The sequence below is a fragment of the Artemia sp. Qi Xiang Cuo genome, chromosome 21 (genome assembly GCF_049724085.1).
Source record: "Artemia sp. Qi Xiang Cuo chromosome 21, ASM4972408v1, whole genome shotgun sequence".
Classification (NCBI taxonomy): Eukaryota; Metazoa; Arthropoda; class Branchiopoda; order Anostraca; family Artemiidae; genus Artemia; species Artemia sp. Qi Xiang Cuo.
In genome coordinates, this window is record NC_142814.1 from 8,345,268 (window position 1) to 8,367,974 (window position 22,707).

General features: G+C 35.3%; 1 protein-coding gene across 2 annotated transcripts; it reads right to left on the bottom strand.

The window, feature by feature from the left end:
* Positions 1-1,593: 1,593 nt before the first annotated feature.
* On the bottom strand, positions 1,594-18,402 carry LOC148939207 (uncharacterized). Of its 2 annotated transcripts, none has more exons than XM_089106558.1 (3): positions 18,276-18,402; positions 14,628-14,866; positions 1,594-2,864 (listed from the first exon to the last, which is right to left on the bottom strand). In XM_089106558.1, the coding sequence occupies exons 2-3, from the start codon at positions 14,854-14,856 to the stop codon at positions 1,714-1,716; spliced, it is 1,380 nt and encodes a 459-aa protein (XP_088962684.1). In that variant the 5' UTR covers positions 14,857-14,866; positions 18,276-18,402; the 3' UTR covers positions 1,594-1,713. The 2 variants fall into 2 exon arrangements, with proteins under 2 accessions (XP_088962684.1, XP_088962685.1); XM_089106559.1 differs by having other exon boundaries at positions 18,292-18,351.
* Positions 18,403-22,707: the final 4,305 nt, after the last annotated feature.

Below are 22,707 nucleotides of genomic sequence, written 5' to 3' on the forward strand. Positions count from 1 at the left end.
TCTTCGGATTTGCTGACGCAATAAGAACTATTTGATGTTGTTCTTGGTCATACTAGTAATATTCTTCACAATCGAGAAAGTTCGCAAATTTTACCCAATGTTTACATATAGTATTGATTATTGGAAAGTATACAGAGGTTTTCAGGGGTGATTTTTTTCTGGTAGTGGGGGGGGGGGGTGGTAAGGGTTTAAGTGGGAGGATCTTTCCATGGGGTAAGGGACATCGCTATGAAGCGCCAGATTTCCCAGCATTTTTTAAATAAACGATCAGAAATTAAATTAAAAAGAAACAAGTTTTTCAACTGAAAGTAAGGAGCAACATCAAAACTTAAAACGAACAGATATTATTACGTACATTATTGGGCTCGTCCCCTAGTCAATACCTTGCTCTTTAAGCAAAAGATTTTTTAAGTACTTTCATAAGAGCTATTTATTCTAATTAATGGCCTTTGTGATTAAGGGGTCATTTTTAAAGAATTGGAACAAAATTCGAACTTCAGTATAAAGAGCGATGTATTGACTAGGGGGCGAACCCCCTAATATACGTATTAAAAATATATGAATATAGAAGTTCGTTAAATAAGTTAATTCGTAAGTTATATATATTTATTACTAATAAAAACGTTCATAAATAAAATTAAACAACTTTCGAGAAAGCCATTTAACCAAATAAAAGTAAAATTAATATGAATTTTTTTTTTTAATTATTCATGTATGGTGAGCCAAAATCAATACCTGTATTAATTCAAAAACGTTCAAAACTTAAATAAAAAATTAAATAAAAACTTTAGCGTTAAGAGCGAGGCGTTGAGGAGGGGACAGCCCCTTTAATATACGGAATAATTTCTGTTTCGTTTTAAGTTTTAATATCACTCCTTACTTTCAGTTAAAAAAAATTGTTTTTTTATATAATAAACAGATGTGGCGGGATTTTAATGAATATTTAGTTAATGTTTAATGATAGACAGTCCAAAAGTACAACTTCTTCCTCTGTAAAACACAACGTTTAAATTTTAAGCTTAATAGCCTCAGAAAATAGGATCGAACCGAATTTTTCTTATTTTTTTTTAATAACATCGGACCGCATATTTTTTTTTTATCTTATATATACATTTATATTGAAGCACATAAAAAAAATAAGATAAATTATGCAGTCATTCAAATAACTACCTTTTCCTGTCCTTTGACAACTCCACTGGAAAACATCTAGCATATCTTTTAACTTTTGGAAGTCTTTGAGTTTCAGAGTTATACCTGAAACTGTCATTTCCTTTATTTCTAGCAGTACAATCATAGTTCAAAGACTAATGTTCCAGTTTTTCCGAATTTTTTATGCTGAAAAAAAAACACAATGTGTCTTGGCTATTCTAATTTTTACTTCTTAATTACATCCCCCTTCCTTACTAATAATGCCACCCAGATCTGTGAAGTGATCCACTTTGACGATCTTTTTGTTACCTAGCAACACCGTTTCATCTTCATTTATTTCTACCTCAAGTAACCTTAGTCTTTGTGACAGTAATTTTCAAACCTATTGTCGCACACAACTCTCAAGCATTTTTCCTGACGTTTTATCTAGGAAAATCAACTTAGTTCGAATAAATAAGGTTTTAATAATCCAGAGTTTATAAAAAGTTAGCCTAATTTTTTTATCTAAAATATTTTTAAAATTGAAAGTTAACAGAACAAAATGCCTGTCAGTCTTGACATTTTTTATTGTTGCATTATTGGAATTTTTCTGTCACTATTGACAGCTGGTTGGTGTAAATCCACTTTAATTACAAGGATGCCATCTGTTGACATTGTGCATTTCACGTTATCATCATGAACAGTGCTAGGAAGAACCCATTCTCGTCTTGCTAATCTATCTGTAAATCCATCTCTCCATTGAGCTTCGACAACAAGCTTCTTGTCATCAGAGACACGAACGGACAAGTTCTCTCCTGGGCAGCCAGCAACGTCGAGGGCGACTTTGAACTCATTCGCTGTAATATTATTTTCCTTGACAGTCATAGTTTTATTGATATCATTAATATTTGATCGTAGTATTCTTGAATCTTCAAAAATATTTGGCCAGTGAAAGTTTTGGGCAAATTCATTTTGGAGTTTTTTCGAGACCTCATGAAACATTTTCATGGCATTTATCCGTTGTTCCCAAAATTTGCGTTCAAAGCTCAACAGACTATCGTCAAAAAGACTCAAGCTGTTGAACTGATCAGCACTAACTAAAGAAGTGTTTTTATCTACTTTAGTTGGAATGACCGTCTCGATCGAAGGCTTTCCCTTAACTACCGCTCCTCCATCGTGAGCACGTTCCACTTTTATTTCTTGAGAACCATCTGATTGAAGACTTTGCTTTTTCTCAACGGGCTGAAAGTCATTTTCTCTGCTTACTTTTAGTTTATGCTCAGAAATGTTGGCATCTATCTTATTTATATTCACAGATTTTTCCTTCTCTGCAACATTCTCAAAGAGTCTTCTAGCATTTGCAACTGACCCTGTTTGAAATTTTGAAAAATTTGCCTCAGTTTTAGATTCCTCTTTCACCTCTTTTCTGCTATTCGCTTCCACGTTTGTTTTTATCATAGTATCCTCTTTAGTTATGTTTGGGGTTGCTGTAGATCCATTTTTAGCGTCTCTGTTCAGGTTGTCAACTTTAATTGGTATGACTTGTGATGATGGTGAGGAATTAGGGGCCACATTTTCTCTTGCTTCGATCATTAGTGCACCATCTTTGATAAAACAGTTAAGGTCGTTCGCATTTACCCCTCCTGACCATGCCCATCTTTTGCTGATAGCTCGGCTGATTCTCCCGCCATCCTTTGTAGTTTGTTCAATCTTTGCATCAAGACTGATTGACTTGCCTGAAAGAAGAAGATCATATTTAACAAAGGAAAAAAACTTGTTTTTTGAGGAGGAGTTGGTGGGAGGGTCAGGATGCCTTTATAATCAGAATTTTTAAGGGAGGCGTTTTAATGTTTTTTTTCGGCACCATTTAGATAAGTTAAGATAATATATATTTTCCAAAGGCCATCACAAGCTCTAATAGAGCCGAATTCGCTTTATATGTCAAAAAGAAATAGACAAAGCAAACATGAAGACACAAATCATACAGCAAAAAAAGAAATATCAATGATAGCATAAAAATGTTCGACAAGAATTTAACAAATGGCTAGAATAAAAAACAGAAAAATAGAAGAACAAGGGGTGAAGAATAAAAGAAAATCACAGTCAAGAAGAAAAGCATTGCCGAAATCGTGTTCAAGGTCAAATACATAAAATTAAAGAAAAATACTTAAAATCAAGCCAAATTAGTTGTCAAGAGAAAAATTTACAATTAAAAAAGGAATACAATTAAAGGAAAACAATTTAAAATTAAAGGTCAGAAAAGAAACTTGACATAAATAAGTATCAACAAAAGGGAAAATAAAAGGGACAAAGATAAAGAGAAAAAAAGACGCATGATTATTGTGAACATACACAACAAATCAAACAGTTCGTGGTAACGAACTGTAAGTAAGGAGCGACCCGGCTCAATGGTAACCGAAACTGTGAAAAACGGATTTTTGATACCAATAGATACATCAAAAGAATCAAATTTTAATGCTTATTTCAAATATAGAAGTTTCATCAAGTTTAGTCCTACCTATCAAAAGTTACGCGCCTGAGAAAATTTGGCTGATTTTTGAAAAAAGGTAAAATACCCCCTAAAAGTTATAGAACCCTAATGAAAATCACAACATCATATTCAGCGTATCAGAGAAGCCTACTGCAGAGGTTTCAAGCTCCTATCTACAAAAATGTGGAATTTTGCATTTTTTGCCAGAAGAAAGATCACGGATGCGTGTTTATTTGTTTTTGTTTGTTTGTTGTTTTTTTCCCAGGGGTGATCGTGTCGACCCAGTGGTCCTAGAACATCGTGAGAGTACGCATCTAAACTGACATTAAAATTTATTGTTCCTCATTAAAGTGACCAAAAAGATGGAAGGCAGCTAGGCCCCCTCCCACGCTCATTTTTTCCCAAAGTCACCCGATCAAAATTTTGAGATAGCCATTTTGTTCACATGGTCGAAAATATGATAACTATGTCTTTTAGAATGACTTAATCCCCCAAAGTCCCTGGGGGGAAGGCTGAAAATTATGAACTTTATCCAATGTTAACATATAGTATTGGTTATTGGGAAGTATCCAGACGTTTTCAGAGGGGATTTTTTCTGGTAGGGGAGGGGGAGTGGGTCGGGGGTTATGTGGGAGGATCTTACCATGAAGGAAGTTTTCATGGGAGAAGGGACATTGCTATGAAGGGGGTGCCGGATTTCCCAGCATTATTTAAAAAAAGATCAGAAATTATATATAAAAAAAACAAGTTTTTTAACTTAAATTAAATAGCAACATTAAAACTTAAAACGACAGAAAACATTACGTATATGATTGGGTTCATCCCCTAGTCTATACCTCGCTCTTTAAGCCAAAGATTATTTAGTACTTTCATAAGAGCTATTTATTCTAATTAACGGCATTTGTGATTAAGGGGTCATTTTTAAAGAACTGGAACAAATTTCGAACTTTAGCTTAAAGAGCAAGGTATTGACTAGGGGGCGAACCCTCTAATATACTTATTAAAAATATATGAATGTAAAGGTTCGTTACGTAAGTTAATTCATAAGTTACGTATATTTATCAGAGGCAACGCTGTAGCGTTGCCTATAGTAAAGGCCATACGGCTCCAATGTTTTATTATTATTTTTTATTATTTATTATTTTTTTTCCCAGAGGCACTTCATATGGAAGGGATTGTCGTAGAAACTTCAAAGGGGGATAATTCGATTGTAAATCAAGAGTTCTAGTGCCCTTTTTAATAGTCGAAAATGATTGGAGGGCAACTATCCCCCCCACGCCCACCATTCCCCCAAACACATCCAATCAAAATTTTGAGATAGCCATTTTGTTCAACATAGTTGATTTCGAGATAGAAAATATATTTTTGAGGAGGACACTCCCCGACAACCCTCAGGGCAAGGGTTTTTAGTTATACCCTGGGGGCATATAAGGTATTTATAGAAGGCGTTGTCGTAGAAACTTCAAAACAGTCTAATTCGATTGTAAATTAAAGGGCTAGTGCCCTTTTTAATAATCGAAAGTGATTGGAGTGTAACTAGCCCCCCCCTGCAAGCCCATCATTTCCCCAAACACATCCAATCAAAATTTTCAGATATACATTTTGTTCAGCGTAGTTGATTTCCCGATAGAAAAAATAGTTTTGATGAGGACACTCCCCCACAACCCTCAGGGCAAGGGTTTTAAGTTATGCCCTGGGGGCATATAAGGTTTTTATAGAAGGTGTTGTCGTAGAAACTTCAAAACAGGCTCATTCGATTGGAAATCGACAGTTCTAGTGCCCTTTTTAATAGTCGAAAATGACTGGAGGGCAATTAGCCCCCCCCCCCATGCCAATCATTCCCCCAAACACATCCAATCAAAATTTTGAGATAGCCATTTTGTTCAGCGTAGTTGATTTCTAGATATAAAATTATTTTTGAGGAGGATACTCCCCACACAACCCTCAGGGCAAGGGTTTTAAATTTTGCCCTGGGGGCATATAAGGTTTTTATAGAAGGCGTTGTCGTAGAAACTTCAAAACAGGCTCATTCGATTGGAAATTAAAGAGCTAGTGCCCTTTTTAATACTCTAAAGTTCTTGGAATGTAACTAGCCCCCCTCCCCCCCCCCACGCCCATCATTTCCCCAAACACATCCACTCAAAATTTTGAGATAGCCATTTTGTTCAGAGTAGTTGATTTCCATATAGAAAATATATTTTTGAGGAGGACACTCCCCCACAACCCTCAGAGCAAGGGTCTTAAGTTATGCCCTGGGGGCATATAAGGTTTTTATAGAAGGCGTTGTAGTAGACAGTTCAAAACAGGCTCATTCGATTGGAAATTCAAAGGGATAGTGCCCTTTTAAATAGTCGAAAATGATTGGAGGGCAACTAGCCCCCTCCCCCCCCCACACCCATCATTCCCCCAAAAACATTCTAATCAAAATTTTGAGATAGCTATTTTGTTCAGCGTAGTTGATTTCCAGATAGAAAATATATTTTTGAGGAGTACACTCCCCCAAAACCCTCAGGGCAAGGGTTTTAAGTTATGCTTTGGGAGCATATAAGGTTTTTATAGAAGGCGTTGTTGTAGAAACTTCAAAACAGGCTCATTCGATTGGAAATTAAAGGGCTAGTGCCCTTTTTAATAGTCGAAAATGATTGGAGGGCAACTCCCTCCCCCCACTCCCATCATTCCCCCAAACACATCCAAAAGTTTTCTTCTTTATGCCAACTACGCTGCCCCCACTCCAAAGCCTTTAATAAGGTAAAGTTTTGTATGGGAAGAATACATTGTAAATCTATTATATAATAATAAAACTTACAGCCATATTTAAAATAAGGTTAAAATACATACTTTGCGATAAATGCTAAATTATTGTGGCACAAAAAAATCCGAAAAATGGTCTAATCAAAGTGATGCTGTTCTTTCTGCATCAACAAATGGAATAACCTAGCAAGATCCATTCATTGTTGCGTGAAAAAATCAGGTTTTATTTTTCAGAGGCATGTAAATTACGCTGTGCATATCAAAGGCCAAAAGGCTTCAATTTTTTATTATTGTTAATTTAAAAAAAAAAACCTTACATAAACATTAGTTTTTTAAGAAGAGTAAAGAGCCATATTGAAATCATGACCAGCAAAAATTAATTCATATTACAGTTAAAACTCAAAAAGACCAGAGATTACTGTTAAAGGATAAACAAAATCCCGAACGAACAGAAATTTAAATTAACTGTCCTACGAACGTAAAGAAAACCGGTGCAAACATAAATAAATGAATAAATCTGATAGAGCTTCAATATTTTTATTACTTTCCCCCCAGAGCTGCTTTATATGCAAGGGTTAAAAATACCATTTTGTTAAAAATTGTTGAAAGGTCAAATCGTAGTCAAATACGACGTAAATTAGTCCAAAGAAATCAATAAGGATAAAAAATCAGAATTTAAGAAAATGAAGCGAAAATAGTGAAATTTTTTACTTTATTTAGAAGCAACAGAGGTCTTTAAACTCCCCCTCCCCAGAAGTTTCCACCAACCGTCGGAAAATTTCCCCAGGAAAATCGCTTAAAAATACCATTTTGTTAAAAATAGTTGAAAGGTTAAGTAACAAAACTCTGGCGTCAACAAAACCCCCCAGGGCCCGGGGGCAGGAAGGGATTCTCGTATAAACTTCAGAGAGGGCTCATTTGATTGGAAATTGGAAGTTCTAGTCCAGCTCTTAAGAGTCGAAATTGATCGAAGTTTTAGGCTTCTGCAGTGAGGGGATACCTAAACTCTTGTTTGTATTTATTTTTATTAGATCCAAACTGGATTTCCATATTCTTTTTAAGTTTCACTCGTTTTAAGGTTTATTTATTCATTTACATTAATATATATTGTATGTTTGTTCTCATTGATTCTTTATTTAATTTCTATTTGTTTTGAGTTTCATTCATACTTTAATAGCAAAACATTTGCTTTCGTGTTAAACTTGATTTTCATATTAAATCTAAGCATTATTCGGTTTAAGATCTATTTATTTATTTATATTAGTACTTGTATGTTTTTTGCTGGAGGTGTTTATTTAGTTTCTGTTCGTTTTTGGTGTTATTTATTCTTTAACAGTAATTTCTAGTCGTTTTGTGTTTCGATTTTAAAAGGTATTTGTATCAACTGAGCTTAAGTTTAAAATGGCCTTTACTTTTCTTTGAAAAAATTATTTTTTGGAAAGTTTTTTCTTAATTAATTACTAATAAAACCGTTCGTAAATAAAAGTAAAGTTTCGAGAAAGCCATTTAACCAAATAAAAGTAAAATTAATATGCAAATTTTGTTTTAATTATTACTGTACGGTGAGCCAAAATCAAATTTAAAAACGTTCAAAAATTAAATAAAAAAAACAAGCTTTTTTAACTGAAAGTAAGGAACGACGTTAAAACTTAAAACGAACAGAAATTATTCCGTATATGAAAGGGGCTGTCCCCTCCTCAGTGCCTGGCTCTTTACGCTAAAGTTTGACTTTCTCACAACTCTATTTTTTTAAACAATTAAAAACTTTAGCGTAAAGAGCGAGGCGTTGAGGAGGGGACATCCCCTTTCATATAGGGATTAATTTCTGTTCGTTTTAAGTATTAACGTCGTTCCTTACTTTCAGTTAAAAAAACTTGTTTTTTTTTTATTTAATAAAATAAGGGACGAAGGAGTCAATTTTGGTACAGAGCATAGTTCAGGGATTATTTAGGTGCGCCAAAATAAAGGGGATAAAACTTCCGGAGCCTCTCAGTAACGGTATGGATAGGTGAATATGTTGGAATTGCCAAGGAAGCTATGCGGGGGAGACGGGGTCCAATGGGGTCATGTAAATCAGGAAAGATGTCCTCGGTACGAGGATTAGATATTGCGGATTTAGCAAAACGCAAAAAAAATTGTACTCTCCTTTCTTTTAACGTGGTAATACCTGCAGATTTAAGGAGGAAGGAGTATGGAATTTTGCTCTCTTTGTAGATGATCCTGATCGAACGCTTTTGGACCGACTCAATTTTGTCACTAAGCTCGCTTGGAAGACGTGAATGCCAGACCGGACATGCATATTCTAATAGCGGCCTGATAAATGATAAATAAACACGAAGGGACTGCATCTTAGGGCAATTAAATTTGTTTAAAATTTTTAACATAGATAATGAAACGTTTGCTTGTTTAACAATATTAGAAACATGCATGTCCCATTTAAGATTATTGAAATTGTGACACCAATGAGTTTAACATGTTTCACAAGCATTTCGGGTGGGATAGGGTCAAGGAAAGCGGTAGTGGATTTCAAAAAATTTAACGTCATTATATTTGATTTGGTGGAAGTTACTTTCATATTTAGGTTCTTAGCTTCATCCGGAATGCGGGTTAGGATTTCGAGGGGGTCACTTTTAGTATTCCTGTGACATAATTCAAGGATTGACAAGTCATCCACGTATTTCCACCTTTGGGGAAAACCCCTACCAATATCGTTAATCATGACTAGAAATAAAAGGGGTCCCAATACGGTTCCTTGAGGAATTCCACAATATATAGGGAGGGGGCTAGAGAAAATATTTTTGTATTTAACAACTTGAGATCTATTCGAAAGAAACGATATAACAATATTTACTAACAGAGGATCAAGTTAAAAGTTAACCAGTAGTGAATGAATTAGGATGTTGTGGTCAAACAGGTCAAAAGCTTTTTGGAAATCAACGAAGACAAGGTTCAACCAAACATTTGGTTTATCAAGGTTACTTACGATGGTACGCATTAAGTGCACAAGGTAATGGGTGGTGGAAGTTTTCCTTAAGTTACCAAACTGCTGGGTGTCAATACGCCACAGTTTATATAATATACCAGTAAGTTTAGCGCAGATGATTTCTGGCTCTTCATTCTCGGTGCGAACAAAAAGCTCCTCCCGCTTATTTCTGCACTTATTGTCCACTTATTGGTTGAGCCGGCCAAGTGGTTTTGTCAGTACTTGTTTTGTAGGTGATTATTCTTTGTCTACCCGTGAAAAGATCTAATGCCGCATTATGTTTGTATCTGCAAAAACGTTCTCTGGAGCACTCGCACCTCGGTCCGGGTTTTTATAATGGGTGAGATAGGGAAAGATCATACTGGATAATTATATAAACTGTGCAATACGTGGACAAATTATACCCCTAAGCCAGTCACAGAGGAAACTTTCATAAAGTTTGGAAAAAACTGAAGTGAGTGTAATGGGGCGAGTGTTGGCGAAAGTAAGACTGGTGTATTTTTTTGGGACAGGTGTTATAAAACCTTGTTTGCAGCAACTTGGGTATTTACCAAATTTTGTGATGTGGTTGAAAATATTTGATAAAGGGTCAGCAATTTTGTCTGAAAAGGCTTTAATAAAGTCAACTGGGATGTCCAGGGGACAAATACTTGATTTTCTAAGCTTTATAATTTTATATACAACATCAGAGGCAGAAATAAAGGGGAAGGAAGTATTGGGAGGAATAGTTGGACTTGAGCCAGTGAAAAGGGGGGAGATTTTGAACGATGGAATCTAGGTACAAGTTCAAATTATTGGCAGTCTTATTAGGGGTTTCAGGGAGTTGAAATTCCATCTCAGAAGGACTTTTTTTGAATGCTTCATTAATTTATCTGCACAAATGCTTGGGTTTGCATGAATATAGATCTTTCACTTTACTATTATAATAATTAGAAGCTATTTTTCTTAATTTTTTCTTTATAAACTTCCTTAGACTATTTGCCTCAGTAATATGACCTGTTTTGAAAAAATTGATTTTTTTTTTCTTATAAGTTTTTTAAAAGACTCAGTAACATAAGGTTTATCTGTAAAACGTTTTGAAATTTTTTCTCAGGAAAGTGGAATTCATAATTACTCCTCAATAAATTTTGGAGGGACAAAGCCATGTAGTCAACGTCATTTGTTTGAAACACATTGGACCAATTTTCAGCAGTAATCCAGGAGCCAAAATTGAAAAGTCCTGAGTCAGTGAGAGGTCTATAAGCGGTTTCAGTTATAGAAAACGACTGTTTAACTTTAGCCAGCAGAGATAGGAAAAGGCTAAAGTGGTAACTACCCCCTAGAGGGGGCAGAGTGGAGACGGGTTTGTAAAACTTCGAAAGATTAGTGCAAATTAAATCAAGAGTAGTATTGCCTTTTGTAGTTGGGACATTAACGACCTGTTTTAACCTGTATTTCTGGTGTTGGATCTTTGGAAGGATTTTGGGGAATCCGAAACATTTGGAGAATCTGGATTTTGGGTGGAGGAATCCGTTCAGGTACATGCGTAGGATTTATTTAAGGGGGGGGGGGATCTGAAACTCTTTTTGTGAACTATTAAAAATTTATTCTGCAGATAATTATTGTGAATAAATTAAAAATGTATTAATTTTAGACAAGTAGATTCTGTTGATGCATATTTGGTGATAAAAATTTGTTTTTGTATTTTGATTTCCATTGACAGGAGTCACTCTTCACTTACAGTTTTACTGCGAACTATTTGATAAAGGGCTCTCTTAAACCTGAAGAAGGATGTCAGTCCCCTTTCCCTCTAGGCCCTTCATTGTTTACGTTCATTTCTACGATGATCATAGCAATAACTCGATAATGATAACAATCATCCATGAAATAACGCATCTCTTGGAGTATATCTCGGGTGGGTGGGGGAGGGGAGGAGATCTCCAAGAATAAAAAATGATTTTAAAGTCATCATTTTCAAGGAGATTTTTTCAATTAATCGTTTTATAGGGGATGCTATAGAGTAACTTGCTTACCCTCCCACACTCCTTTCCGTTCAGGTAATGTTCCACTCAAAATATCTCTGCAATAAGAGGAAAGCTGTCACTACCACCACCCCCCTACAAATATGTTGCAGAAGCAGACTTGGCTCAAAAATATCCCTCGGAGTGAAGGCAAGTAAGGGGTATAATCCCTCTTTCCTTTTCTTCTTTCATATTTATATGAAAGTTAGAAGGGCATAACTCACAACGTTACTCAAAAACGTTGTCATAACTTAAAAGTTAGTTAGAGGGCATAACTTACAACCCTTGCCCTGAGGGCTGTGAGGGGGTTGTCATCCTTAAAGACATAATTTCCGGACATTTCAACTACAAAATGGATATCCCAAATTTTGATTGGATGTGTTTGGGGAAATGGTGGGAGTGAGAGGGGGTTACATGCCCTCCAATCACTTTCGACTATCGAAAATGGCACTACCCGTTTCAATTTCCAATCGAACGATTCCTTTTTGAAGTTTCTACGACATTGCATTCTATAAAAATAAACCTTTTATGCCCCCAGGGAATAACTTAAAATCCTTGCCCTGAGGGCTGCGGGGGGAGTGCCATCCTCAAAAACATAATTTCCGGACTTTTTAACTACGTCGAACAAAATGGCTATCTCAAATTTTGATTGGATGTGTTTGGGGAAATGGTGGGTGCGAGAGGGATGTTTGTTATCTTCTAATTACTTTCGACTATTAAAAAGGGCACAAGCCCTTCTTATTTCCAATCAAATGAGCCCTTTTTGAACTCTCTAAAACATCACTATCTATAAAAACCTTATATGCCCCCAGGCCATAACTTACAACCCTTGCCCCGGGGGCTCTGAGGAGGTTATCATCCTGAAAGATCTTATTCCCAAAACTTTTAACTAAGTTGAACGAAATGGCTATCTAAAAATTTTAATTGGATGTGTTTGGGGAAAAAATCGGCGGAAAGGGAGGTTAGTTGCCCTCCAGTCAATTTTGACTATTAAAAAGGGCACTAGCCCTTTGAATTTCCAATAGAATGAGCCCTTTTTCAAGTTTCTACGACAAAGCTTTCAATAAAAACCTTATATGCCTCCAGGGCATAACTTAAAACCCTTACCCCGAGGGCTGTGAGGGGAGTGTCATCCTCAAAGATATAATTTTCAGACTTTTCAACTATTTTGATCAAAATGGCCATCTCAAAATTTTGATTGCATTTGTTTGGATATATGTTTGGCGCAGAAGGGGTGTTAGATGCCTTCCAATCACTTTCGACTATTAAAAAGGGGACTAACCATTTGAATTTCCAAATCAAATGAGTTCTTTTTGAAGTTTCTACGACAACGCTTTCTATATAAAACCTTATATGCCCCCAGAGCATAGCTTACGACCCTTGCCCTGAGGACTGTGGGGGGGAAGGGGTTGTCATCCTTAAAGATCTAAGTTCCAGGACTTTCAACTACGATGAACAAAATGGCCATGTCAAAATTTTGATTGGATGTGTTTGGGGAAAAGGTGGGCGTGAGAGAGGGGTTAATTGCCTTCCAATCACTTTTGACTATCAAAAAGGGCACTATCCCTTTGAATTTTCAATCGAATGAGCCCTTTTTGAAGTTTTTACAACAAAGCTTTCTATAAAAATCTTATATGCCCCCCGGTCATAGCTTACAACCCTTGCACTGAGGGCTGTAGGGGAGTCTTCTCCTCAAAACATAATTTATATCTGGAAATCAACTACGCTGAACAAAATGGCTATCTCAAAATTTTGATTGGATATGTTTGAGGAAATGGTGGAGGTGGAAGGGGGGTTAGTTCCAATCACTTTCGACTATTAAAAAGGACACTAACTATTTCAATTTCAAATCAAATTAGCCCTTTTCCAAGTTTCTACGACAACTCCTTCGATACGAAGTGCCCTGGTCTAAAGTGAAAAAAATAATAAATAATACACTATGCCAACATAACGTTCTTTACTTAGGCAGCATGATTGCGCTGCCTATTATATTATTACAAAAAACTCGTCGTGGTACAAAGCGAGGTCAACACAGTAGAAAACCATTTCAAGTTGCATTTCTCTTATTGCGGTCTCTTAAAACCTCTGACGCTTAAAATTGAAGAAAACGGAGATAAAATAGGAGAAAATCGGTAGACACGAATATGTAAATACAGGTACATACCCAGGCTCTTTTTAACATTTTTCTCTTTTTTTTTTGAGGGACAAAAAACAACTTGAAAAAAATAAAGAATATTGGCTATCTACGTGGAAAAGTTAAGATATTGTAGCACAACAATAATATTTCTGAGGTATGATCCCGAAGGCATTGTTTACGTACCTGTATTAGCATTACAGAATCATAGCATGATTCAATACTACCTCGAAGATATTTCATGCAGCCGGTAGATTTTATCAACAGGTAGCGACTTTTAAATGTAATTTGGTTAGTACATACCCCCGACGCCGACAGTAAGGTCAGAATTTTCTCCTAGAATCGCGTCTGCTAGGAAGTGGAATGCACTTCCGAAAGAACTCAAATCATGTAGGTCTCTCATCTCCATTGTAAAGAAAGTTGAAATATATTTAAAGTATTAAATGTTTTTTTTATATTTATTTATTTTATTATTATGCTTTTGAATATTTTGATATTATTATTATTTGATATATGTTTGTTTGATACATAAAAGCAAGGCAGTACCCAGGATTTTTTTTTTCTGGAGAGGGTTTTACTCAAAGATTTTTTTTTTGGAAAAAAAAACTAAAAAAACGCCTACAAAATTTGTTTATATCCATTTTTTTACGTTTTTACGAGCCAAAAAAACATTTCGGGAGAGGTTCAAGCCCCTCTAGCCCCCCCCCCCCGGGGTACGGCCTTGATTAAAGGGGGGGGAGTGGCAGAAGAGTCGTATTAAATTTATTGGTAATTGATGACAGTTCGGGACGACAATTTGAGGAGACAAGAGGTCGCGCTGTATATTTAGAGTATGTATTACCTAAAGGCCCAAACGTGCATAAATACTCAATGAATTGTGTTAAGTGTATTTTTAAATTTTTGTTTTGAAATTAAAAGTTAAATTGAACTTGAAAACACCCCCTGTTTTGTCTTATGGCTCGAAGAACGAGTTATAACTCTCAGGAAAAAAATTCTTTTGCAGAGGACGGGGGGAGTGAGGGGCTTAAAAATTTTGGGGGAAGGGGACAAACTATTTTTCCTCCGTGTCTTTTTCTTTTTTATTACTGCCGTCTGAAAGGTTATTTAGCTAGTACTAAAATCTTTAAAAAATAAACTTACCATCACCATCGATTTTCACTTGAACATCATCTGGTTTAAATGGACTTATGTCATCAAGGAGTTTCCAAGTGGTATTTGTCTCTCCAGTAGCAAGCTGAAGTGGCATCTCAAGGCCACAGTCGCTGAATGATCGGTTGAAAAATGACTGCTGAATATTTTGCATATGTTTTTCAATATCTTCAAACCATCTACTACGTGTAGGAAATCTTGATTGCTCAATAAGTGCCATTGCGGTAATTCTGAAATGTAAATTTATCAGTTAATTAAAATAATGGAGAATCAGAGAGTTTGGTTGTACAAAATGTTGTGACGTTAAGACTTTTAATTCTTTTGGCTGGTTTAAAATTTCAAAAGAATAACCAATCAGGTCTTGTGTTCCTTTTACTGGCTTAAAATTTGACATGTAAACCCATATGTGAATTCAACGTGTATCAAAATAATGGGAGTGGCATACGAAAATATGCCATAAAAAATAACCAATGAAAATACAGCATATTTTATAACACGAAGAATACAAAAATAATATCCCTTTTTCTCTTTGTACAATTTGTATTATTCACTTAAAGAAAGCCAGAAAACCAGACCAGTAAAATTACTTTGACTGTTGCGACTCGGGGTGTGAAATACCATCCACCACTCTCGGGCTAGCTTTAAGAATGAAACACACTAGGCTTGCTATTTTTGATCAGTCCCCCCAAAAATGTGTCTGACTTACCATTTTCAGAAATTGTGCCGCCGAGTATCAAATTCGAATCGTCAGTCTCAAGGAAGTTAGATTTTTGGGAGTAAGAAAAATTATTTTTTTTATCTGCTAGCTCATTAAATTTTCCAAAGGAAGTCCTTTATATATGGAATAAATCGTGGTCTTTTACAGATATGCTAGCTACATGTGTAGCCCTCAGAAATGCCGTTTGCTCGGAACAGACAGGCATGTTGTTGTGCATGTTTTTGCGGTAGGGCCAGAATTTGCTTAACCATAAGCCTCCTAGACTCACGGCGGCTGAGGTTGAGGAGTCTTGCCAATAACCCCAACCCCAAGTCAAAGAATTGGCCTAGAATTGACCTAGATTTGAAGTCTGGTCCCGGAGGATATAGAATTACGAGTCCAATGTGCTATCCACTTCACTAGGGTAGCCATAGTTGAGCAGTCTAGACTCCTAAGCAAACATAGGCATGTGTAAGTAGAAAATGAATATTTAAGAAGGAAGCGCTTGACTTTATAGACTGTATTGCCTCAAAGGTGTTATTCTTGTCAATGTCGTTAAGACAATTTCAGTATGCAATTATATAGTTGGGTAAACAGTCATTTTTCAAACAAACCTACCCGGGGTAGACGACCACTTTACGGATAAATTTTGTTCATATTGAAGAAGAAAATACTTGATCTAGATAAATAAAATTTCAGAAGTTGATATTTAAGTTAACTTCTAAGATTTTTATTTATATAGCTCTACTGTTTTCTTATAATATTAAAGAAAGTGTGTCTAGAAAGCAACTGTTCACCCTAGGCTGCTATGTACTAACCTACTAAATATTTTTTTCATTTTTCGAATTTCTAGCTATTTTCTGGAATATCTAGTGGTTTAATCAAAAGGTGAGTAAGTAATTAAATCGTTTTCCAAGTTTGACAATTAGTTACTGGATCAACTTTCTTTAATATTAAAAAAAAAAGTTTAACAATGTAAATGAACTTTTGTGATGAGACTTTTACTCTAATTTTTTTAGAACGTTAAAACGTTAAAATTTATCGGGAAAACTAAAGACTATAAATTGTATGTTGTTTTAGAACATACATCTATGTATGTTCTATTTATGTTTTAGAACATAAATTGTATGTATTGCGTTTGTAGTCTCTTATTTGTAATTAGTGATATCAAAGTCCCTTAACAACCAATTTTGACAGGAATTAAACAGAATTTCTAAAATGTGTACTCATCTTGTTTCAATTGAGTATTGTAATGTTAACATTGTAATTAGGCTGCTTCAAATTTCTTGGTCTCTATCGGGTCCTCCAATAACACGTACTAAAAATGCTTGCATGATTCTGATTTTATTAGGTGAAATTTCTCCAGATTCCCAAAATGTGTTTTGTGAGCCCTCTGTTCTAAGACAATTTTGCAGAATTTGAGCTCGCACGCCCCAGGGTTGACAAAGATGGTATTTTGCACGATAAATTATTCTTTTTACTTGACAATTTGCCTCTTGAAATTTTGATTCGATTGCTTGGGACTGTTGGGACGCAAAGGGGGCCTTAAATGACGGCTTTGTTGGGTAACGAAACTCAGAATTTGTGATTTTGAAACTCTTACTGTCTTCTTTTCAAAATTTCTGCAAACAGCTCTACTGATAGCACTAGTGCAGCTAACGGTATGAACCCATCTACCCTCTCCAATTGATAAAACTAAATGTTTATATTCCCTTTTTTGATGGTAGATATTCTATACCAAAAAGGGTTGGGCTTTTCTAGAATGAAAATCCGGCTACAACCCTGAATAAACAAAAGAAGACATGAAGTGAGAATCATAACTATACAGAGAAGGGCTTGAAGACACCTGTCGATAAAAATTACGTTTCACATTCTACTATTATAGTTTTAAAGAAGTTTTTATGGTATAAACAAGTTAAACTTCATGTATTCTTAAAAACTTCATTTAAACTTCATGATCGAAATGGGTTAAGTTTTTATGATATAAACAAGTAAAACTTCATGAATTTTTGAAAACTTCATTTAAACTTCATGATCGAAATGTGTTAAGTGCTTATGATACAAACAAGAAAAACTTCAAGGATTTTTAAAAACTTCATTTAAACTTCATGATAAGTGAAAAGATCTATAACCCAAATTAGAGCCTAGAATCGCTTTTCTAAGCTCTTAATTTCATCTCTTCCCTACTTGTAAGGCTTTAAGAAAAAATCGAGCCTGGCTTAGAGTCTACTTGCTCTGGACCTTATTTCTTGGCTAGATAGTTCCCGCCCTTTGAGCTGGATTTCAAAAAATTACTAATTTTTAGTCAAACTCTAGAATATTTCACGTCTTGAAAGAGTGGAGGCATGACGCTGAAAAGATTTTCCCAGACTCATATTCAGTCGGTAGACACATTTTAAAAAATTATATTCACCTAGCCAAAAAAAAATTTTTTGGTAAAATTTAGTAACAATTTAGTGACCGGGAAGGGATAAAGGAGGGCACTGGACAACACACCTTCTTGGGCCCTAATTCGTGCTACTACTACTTAGCATAGTAGCTTTCCTACTATTTGGCTCAGTAGCTTTCTGATATAGTGGAAAGACCCTTAAAACAGAGATCTATACCTAAAGGGTGTTATATTCCAAATTCAAGCAGGAAAAAGTTTTAGAAGAGACATGGTTCCGTAACTTAGCTTCCCTCGCTCTATTGTATATATAGATCAGAAGCACAAAATTCTAGAAAAACAAAACTGTGAGAAAAAAAGAACATAAAGCAGGGAGTTCCGGTGAATATTGAAAAGAATATATATATATATATATATATATATATATATATATATATATATATATATATATATATATATATATATATATATATATATATATATATATATATATATATATATATATATATATATATATATATTATATATACATATATATATATATATGTAAACTTACTAGAATGCTTAGAAACCTTTCTATTCCTTAGTTCGAAGTTGCTTGATTCACTTCTTTGTATCAACTCATACTCTTAATCAAGATACACGTATATTTATCGGAACTGGACTGCAAAGCTTGAGATTTTTCTAGATTATTTATCATCGCACCAAATTTAGACCAGAAATTTGGCAAAACATTAGAAGAAAAAACATGTTACGTCAACCACGTTTTTAGATCTGAATCATTATTGCATGGCGAAACTCCTGTGTAAATATTATTGTTTTATAAAAGCATTGGAATGCTCTTAAAAGAGGGTGTTAGGTTTATTTGATTTCATGGGCGCTCATAAGAGGGGCAGGGGGGCCGCCCCCTGGCTGAATGATGCTGCCTTATTTTTATATTTTTGTTCTGAGATTTCTATTATATAGCATTAAAAATGCCTATTAGACGAGGATTGCCCCCCCCCCCCCCTGGAATTCGGCTTATGGGTGCCCATGTTTGATTTAAGCAATTAATTTATTTGATTTAACTTTTCAATTTAAATATGTAAATATTGGTCCTTACTATATAATTCCATATTCACGTAGAAATTTTTCTTCTTTCATTTTCTCCAATAAGTTTCCTTTTTCCATTGTCTTTTTTACATAATTGGTGTATATCGAAGCCATAAAACAAACATCTTTGCGAATAACTCATGCCTTTTTGAGGGGGGGGGGGGTACAGAAACATTCAACACAGAAGAATTATTTGACAGTGGCGTAAAATAGATGAAATATATTTTTTTGAGATTTAAATAGTCCTAGAACTTAAAAAAAAATTATTATATAGAGAAATTATAACTCAGTATATTCGTGGAATGGAACGTAATTAATACGACATAATGTTTAAAAAATTAATACCTCGGAATTAAAATAATATATTAAAATCAAAATTAAAATAACACGTTTTTAAGGGGAAATGTATCATTTTATTTTTTCTTATATATTGGTAGAATATAATACATACCTTACAGATAAATACCTTACAGATACATACCTTACAGAGTGACATTGAACTCAGAAACTATCCTGTACATGAGGTGGATTAGCACGCAATTTACCTCCCCCACCCCCTCGGTGCTAACGCTGAAGTTCAACTAGTGCTTAAGTCAAAGTATTTTACATTGTAGAACTATGGGGAGTTTGTGACTGCAATTTTGCTGATTACCTTTCAAAACTGAAAACCGTGAACTGAAAACCGTTGTGTTTCAAGAAATTATGAAGGCTTTTTATTTTCAAGGCATTTCGAAAATCAAACTGGATTAAATTTAAAAAACTGTTTTTGAAACTTAATTACTATTTGTTTTTATTATAATAAAAAAAAATAGCTATAAACCTCCAGAAACATAATTTTTGCATATTTCAGTCTTTCTGATCGGATAAAACCATTTTGATATTCAATCTTACGTCATGCTTTCCTCAGATATGACCCAAGGCCAAATGGCAAGGAAGAGACCCTGTCACTTTTCAATCATTTCTAATTTAAAAAAAAAGGGATCTACAACTCGCGATTTCTGTTTGAAAGATCAATGTTTTAAAATTCTAATGCCGCAGGTTTGGTTCGAGCAGCCTGCTTGATCGTTGGTCAGAGCAGCGCTCTGGCCCTTCCTAAGTAAAGAGCCATAGACCTACAATCATTTTTCATCGGGAAGTTTGTTTTTTTTTACCCGGACACTTCTCATGGAATGAGTAATCATAGAAGCTTTGAATGTGGGTCATTTTGTTAAAAGTTGGAAGTTCTAGTGCTACTTTTAGGGCCAAAAATGATTAAAGTGCAATCAGTCTTCATCCGCGCTATTTTCTGCCTGCATTCCTGTAACCCCTATGATATCGAAGCAATAGTTTGAGAAATTCATTATGGTTTGTAAAGTTGAAAGGTCTAATAAGTACGCCTCCAGGCTCAATACTGCCCCCGGAGCCCCAGGAGTAATGTCCCTTAGTTTATCCATTGTTCATGACGCAGTAGGTTTTAAACTTTTACAGGGAGAGAAGGAGGTAAAACCCAAACTCTTGTTTGTAGTGATTTTTGTTCGTTTCAAGCTTGCTTTGTATATTCAATTTAATCTTTGCTCGTTTTAAGATTAATTTATTCATTTATATTAGTACCTATTGTATGTCTGTTTGCTATGATTGTTTTTTGTTTTTTTTTTTATTTCTCTTAGTTTTGGGTTTCATTTTTACTTCACTAAGAAAAATATTTTGTTCGTTTTAAGCTTGAGTTGCATATTCAATTTAAGCTTTATCCGCTTTAAGATTTATTTATTCATTTGAATAAATAATAACTTCATTAGAGCCTGTTGTATGTTTTTTTCCTATGATTGTTCATTAATGTCTGGTCGTTTTGAGCTTGAGTTACTGTAGATTTCTATTTCTTCCGATCTTAAGTTTAATATGGCCTTTACTTTTCTTGAAGAAAACTTCTTTTTCTAAAAGTTTTTTTTAAACTAATTTTTGTTCATTTTTGATTGCCAGAGTTTCAAGTTTTTCAAAATTCCATATTTCAAAATAATATTCCATTCCGAAATAAATCAAGTCTTGGGAAGAAATAATAAAATTACTGAATATTTGATATATAATGATATCAATTGCTGAATGCTCACCAGTAAGATTTTGTTTCACTCAGGGATTGATTTAAAGCTTTGACACTTCTAGGCCCAAGCGTTTTTCCTGCTCCTTTTTGCAAGATTTTCGTGGAAATCCCAAAAACTTCGGGGATTGTGAAAGCCGCAGGGCCTAGTGGCTCTATTGCTAAATTCTGGTCTTGTTTCATTGCAGTTTTCATTTTATTTTCAATGTTGTAATAAGTACAAAAGAAAATATTTGTAATATAATTCGTTTAGTAAGGCGCCAAATACGCAGTACATCTTATACCTTTATCGTTAGGAAAACGGGGAGTAGCCAAACTCTTGTTTGTAGTAAAGAATATAGTGAAGAATATAGGAGCTAATAAAATGAAACTAATACAAGCTAACAAAAATGTCTTTAATCAGTGTTTTTGTGGGAGGGTTGAGGGGGGGGGGGGGTCGGGCCATGGAGGGAGGGACAGGGGTCAGCTCCCGTAAATTTTTGAATAAAATACCGTTAATAAGTTGTTGTTTTTGTATGGGGGGAGGGGTCATGAAGGGAGGGCCAGGTGTCAGCTCCCATGATTTATCATTGATATTTTTGGGGGTGAGGGAAGGGTATCGGGTCATGGAGGACCAGGGGCTAGCTCCCATAAATTTCGAAATAAAATATTGTTAATAAGTTGTTTTTTTGTGAGGGTCGGGCCGTGGAGGGAAAGGGGTGAGCTGCCATAATTATATGAACAAAATGTCATTAAAAAGTTTTTTTTTTTTGGGGGGGGGGGTCAGGCCATGCAGAGAAAGCCAGGGGTCAGCATCCTTAAGTTTTTAGAATAAAATATCGTTAATATGTTTTTGGATGGGGGTAGGAGTTGGGCTTATCTGATCTATGAACCATTTTTAAAACCTCCGCATAAGAGCCTTATATGTCCCCAGGGTATAAAATACAGCACTTGCCACCGGGCTCTGGGGGGTTGTGGTGGCCCTGGAGTTTTTGTTATCTGATCTTTAGACTTATTTAAACAAAATGGTTGTTTTAAAAATTCGATCGGATGTATTTAGGGTAAAGAGAGTAGGGGAACTAGTTGCCCTCCGGTCCCTTTTGACTCCTAAAAAGAGAACTAAAAGTTCCAATTTCCAATAAAATGAGCCCCCTCCGAATTTTATACAATCATTTCGTCCATAAAACCTTATATGCCTCCGGGGCATAATTTAAAACGCTTGTCCCCAGTTTCTGGGAGGTTGTTTAGTCTCCAGAGCTTTTATTATACAATCTTTGGTCTATTTTCGACAAAATGAAAACCTCAAAAATTCGAACGGACGCATTTGGGGAAAAGACGGTTCGTGGGGGCGGGGGGCTAGTTGCCATCAGATTACTTTTAACTTTCAAAAAGGAAACTAAAACTTTCAATATCTAGTCATTTGAGTCCCCTCCGAAGTTTACCTTTTCCGCAAGAACCTTATATAACCCAGGGTATAAGTTACAACCCTGTCCCCCAGATCGGGGGGGGGGATATTTTGACCCCGAACTTTTTGTTATCTTATCGTTGGACTATCTAAAAAAAACAGCTATCTCAAATTGATCGGATGAATTTAAGGAAAAGAGGGTGTGTGGGGATGGGATAGATGTCCTCCGATCACTACTCTTAAAAAGGTAACTGGAACTTTCAATTTCCAATCAAAGAAGCTACCTCTGAAGTTTATGCGACCATCCCTTACATAAAAACCTTATATACCCATAGGCATAACTTAAAGCACTTGCCGCTGGGCTCTGGGGGTTTTGTCGACCCCGGAGTTATTGTTATGTGATATTTGACCTATTTTCAATAAAATATAGGTCTACAAAAA

What these genes read in the sequence shown, in the direction of transcription:
- LOC148939207 (XM_089106558.1), bottom strand. Translation starts at nt 14,856, where the DNA reads ATGGCACTTATTGAGCAATCAAGATTTCCTACACGTAGTAGATGGTTT. An exon ending in AGTGAAAATCGATGGTGATG is followed by an intron (nt 2,865 to 14,627) that starts GTAAGTTTATTT and finishes TTCTTCTTTCAG; the next exon opens with GCAAGTCAATCAGTCTTGAT.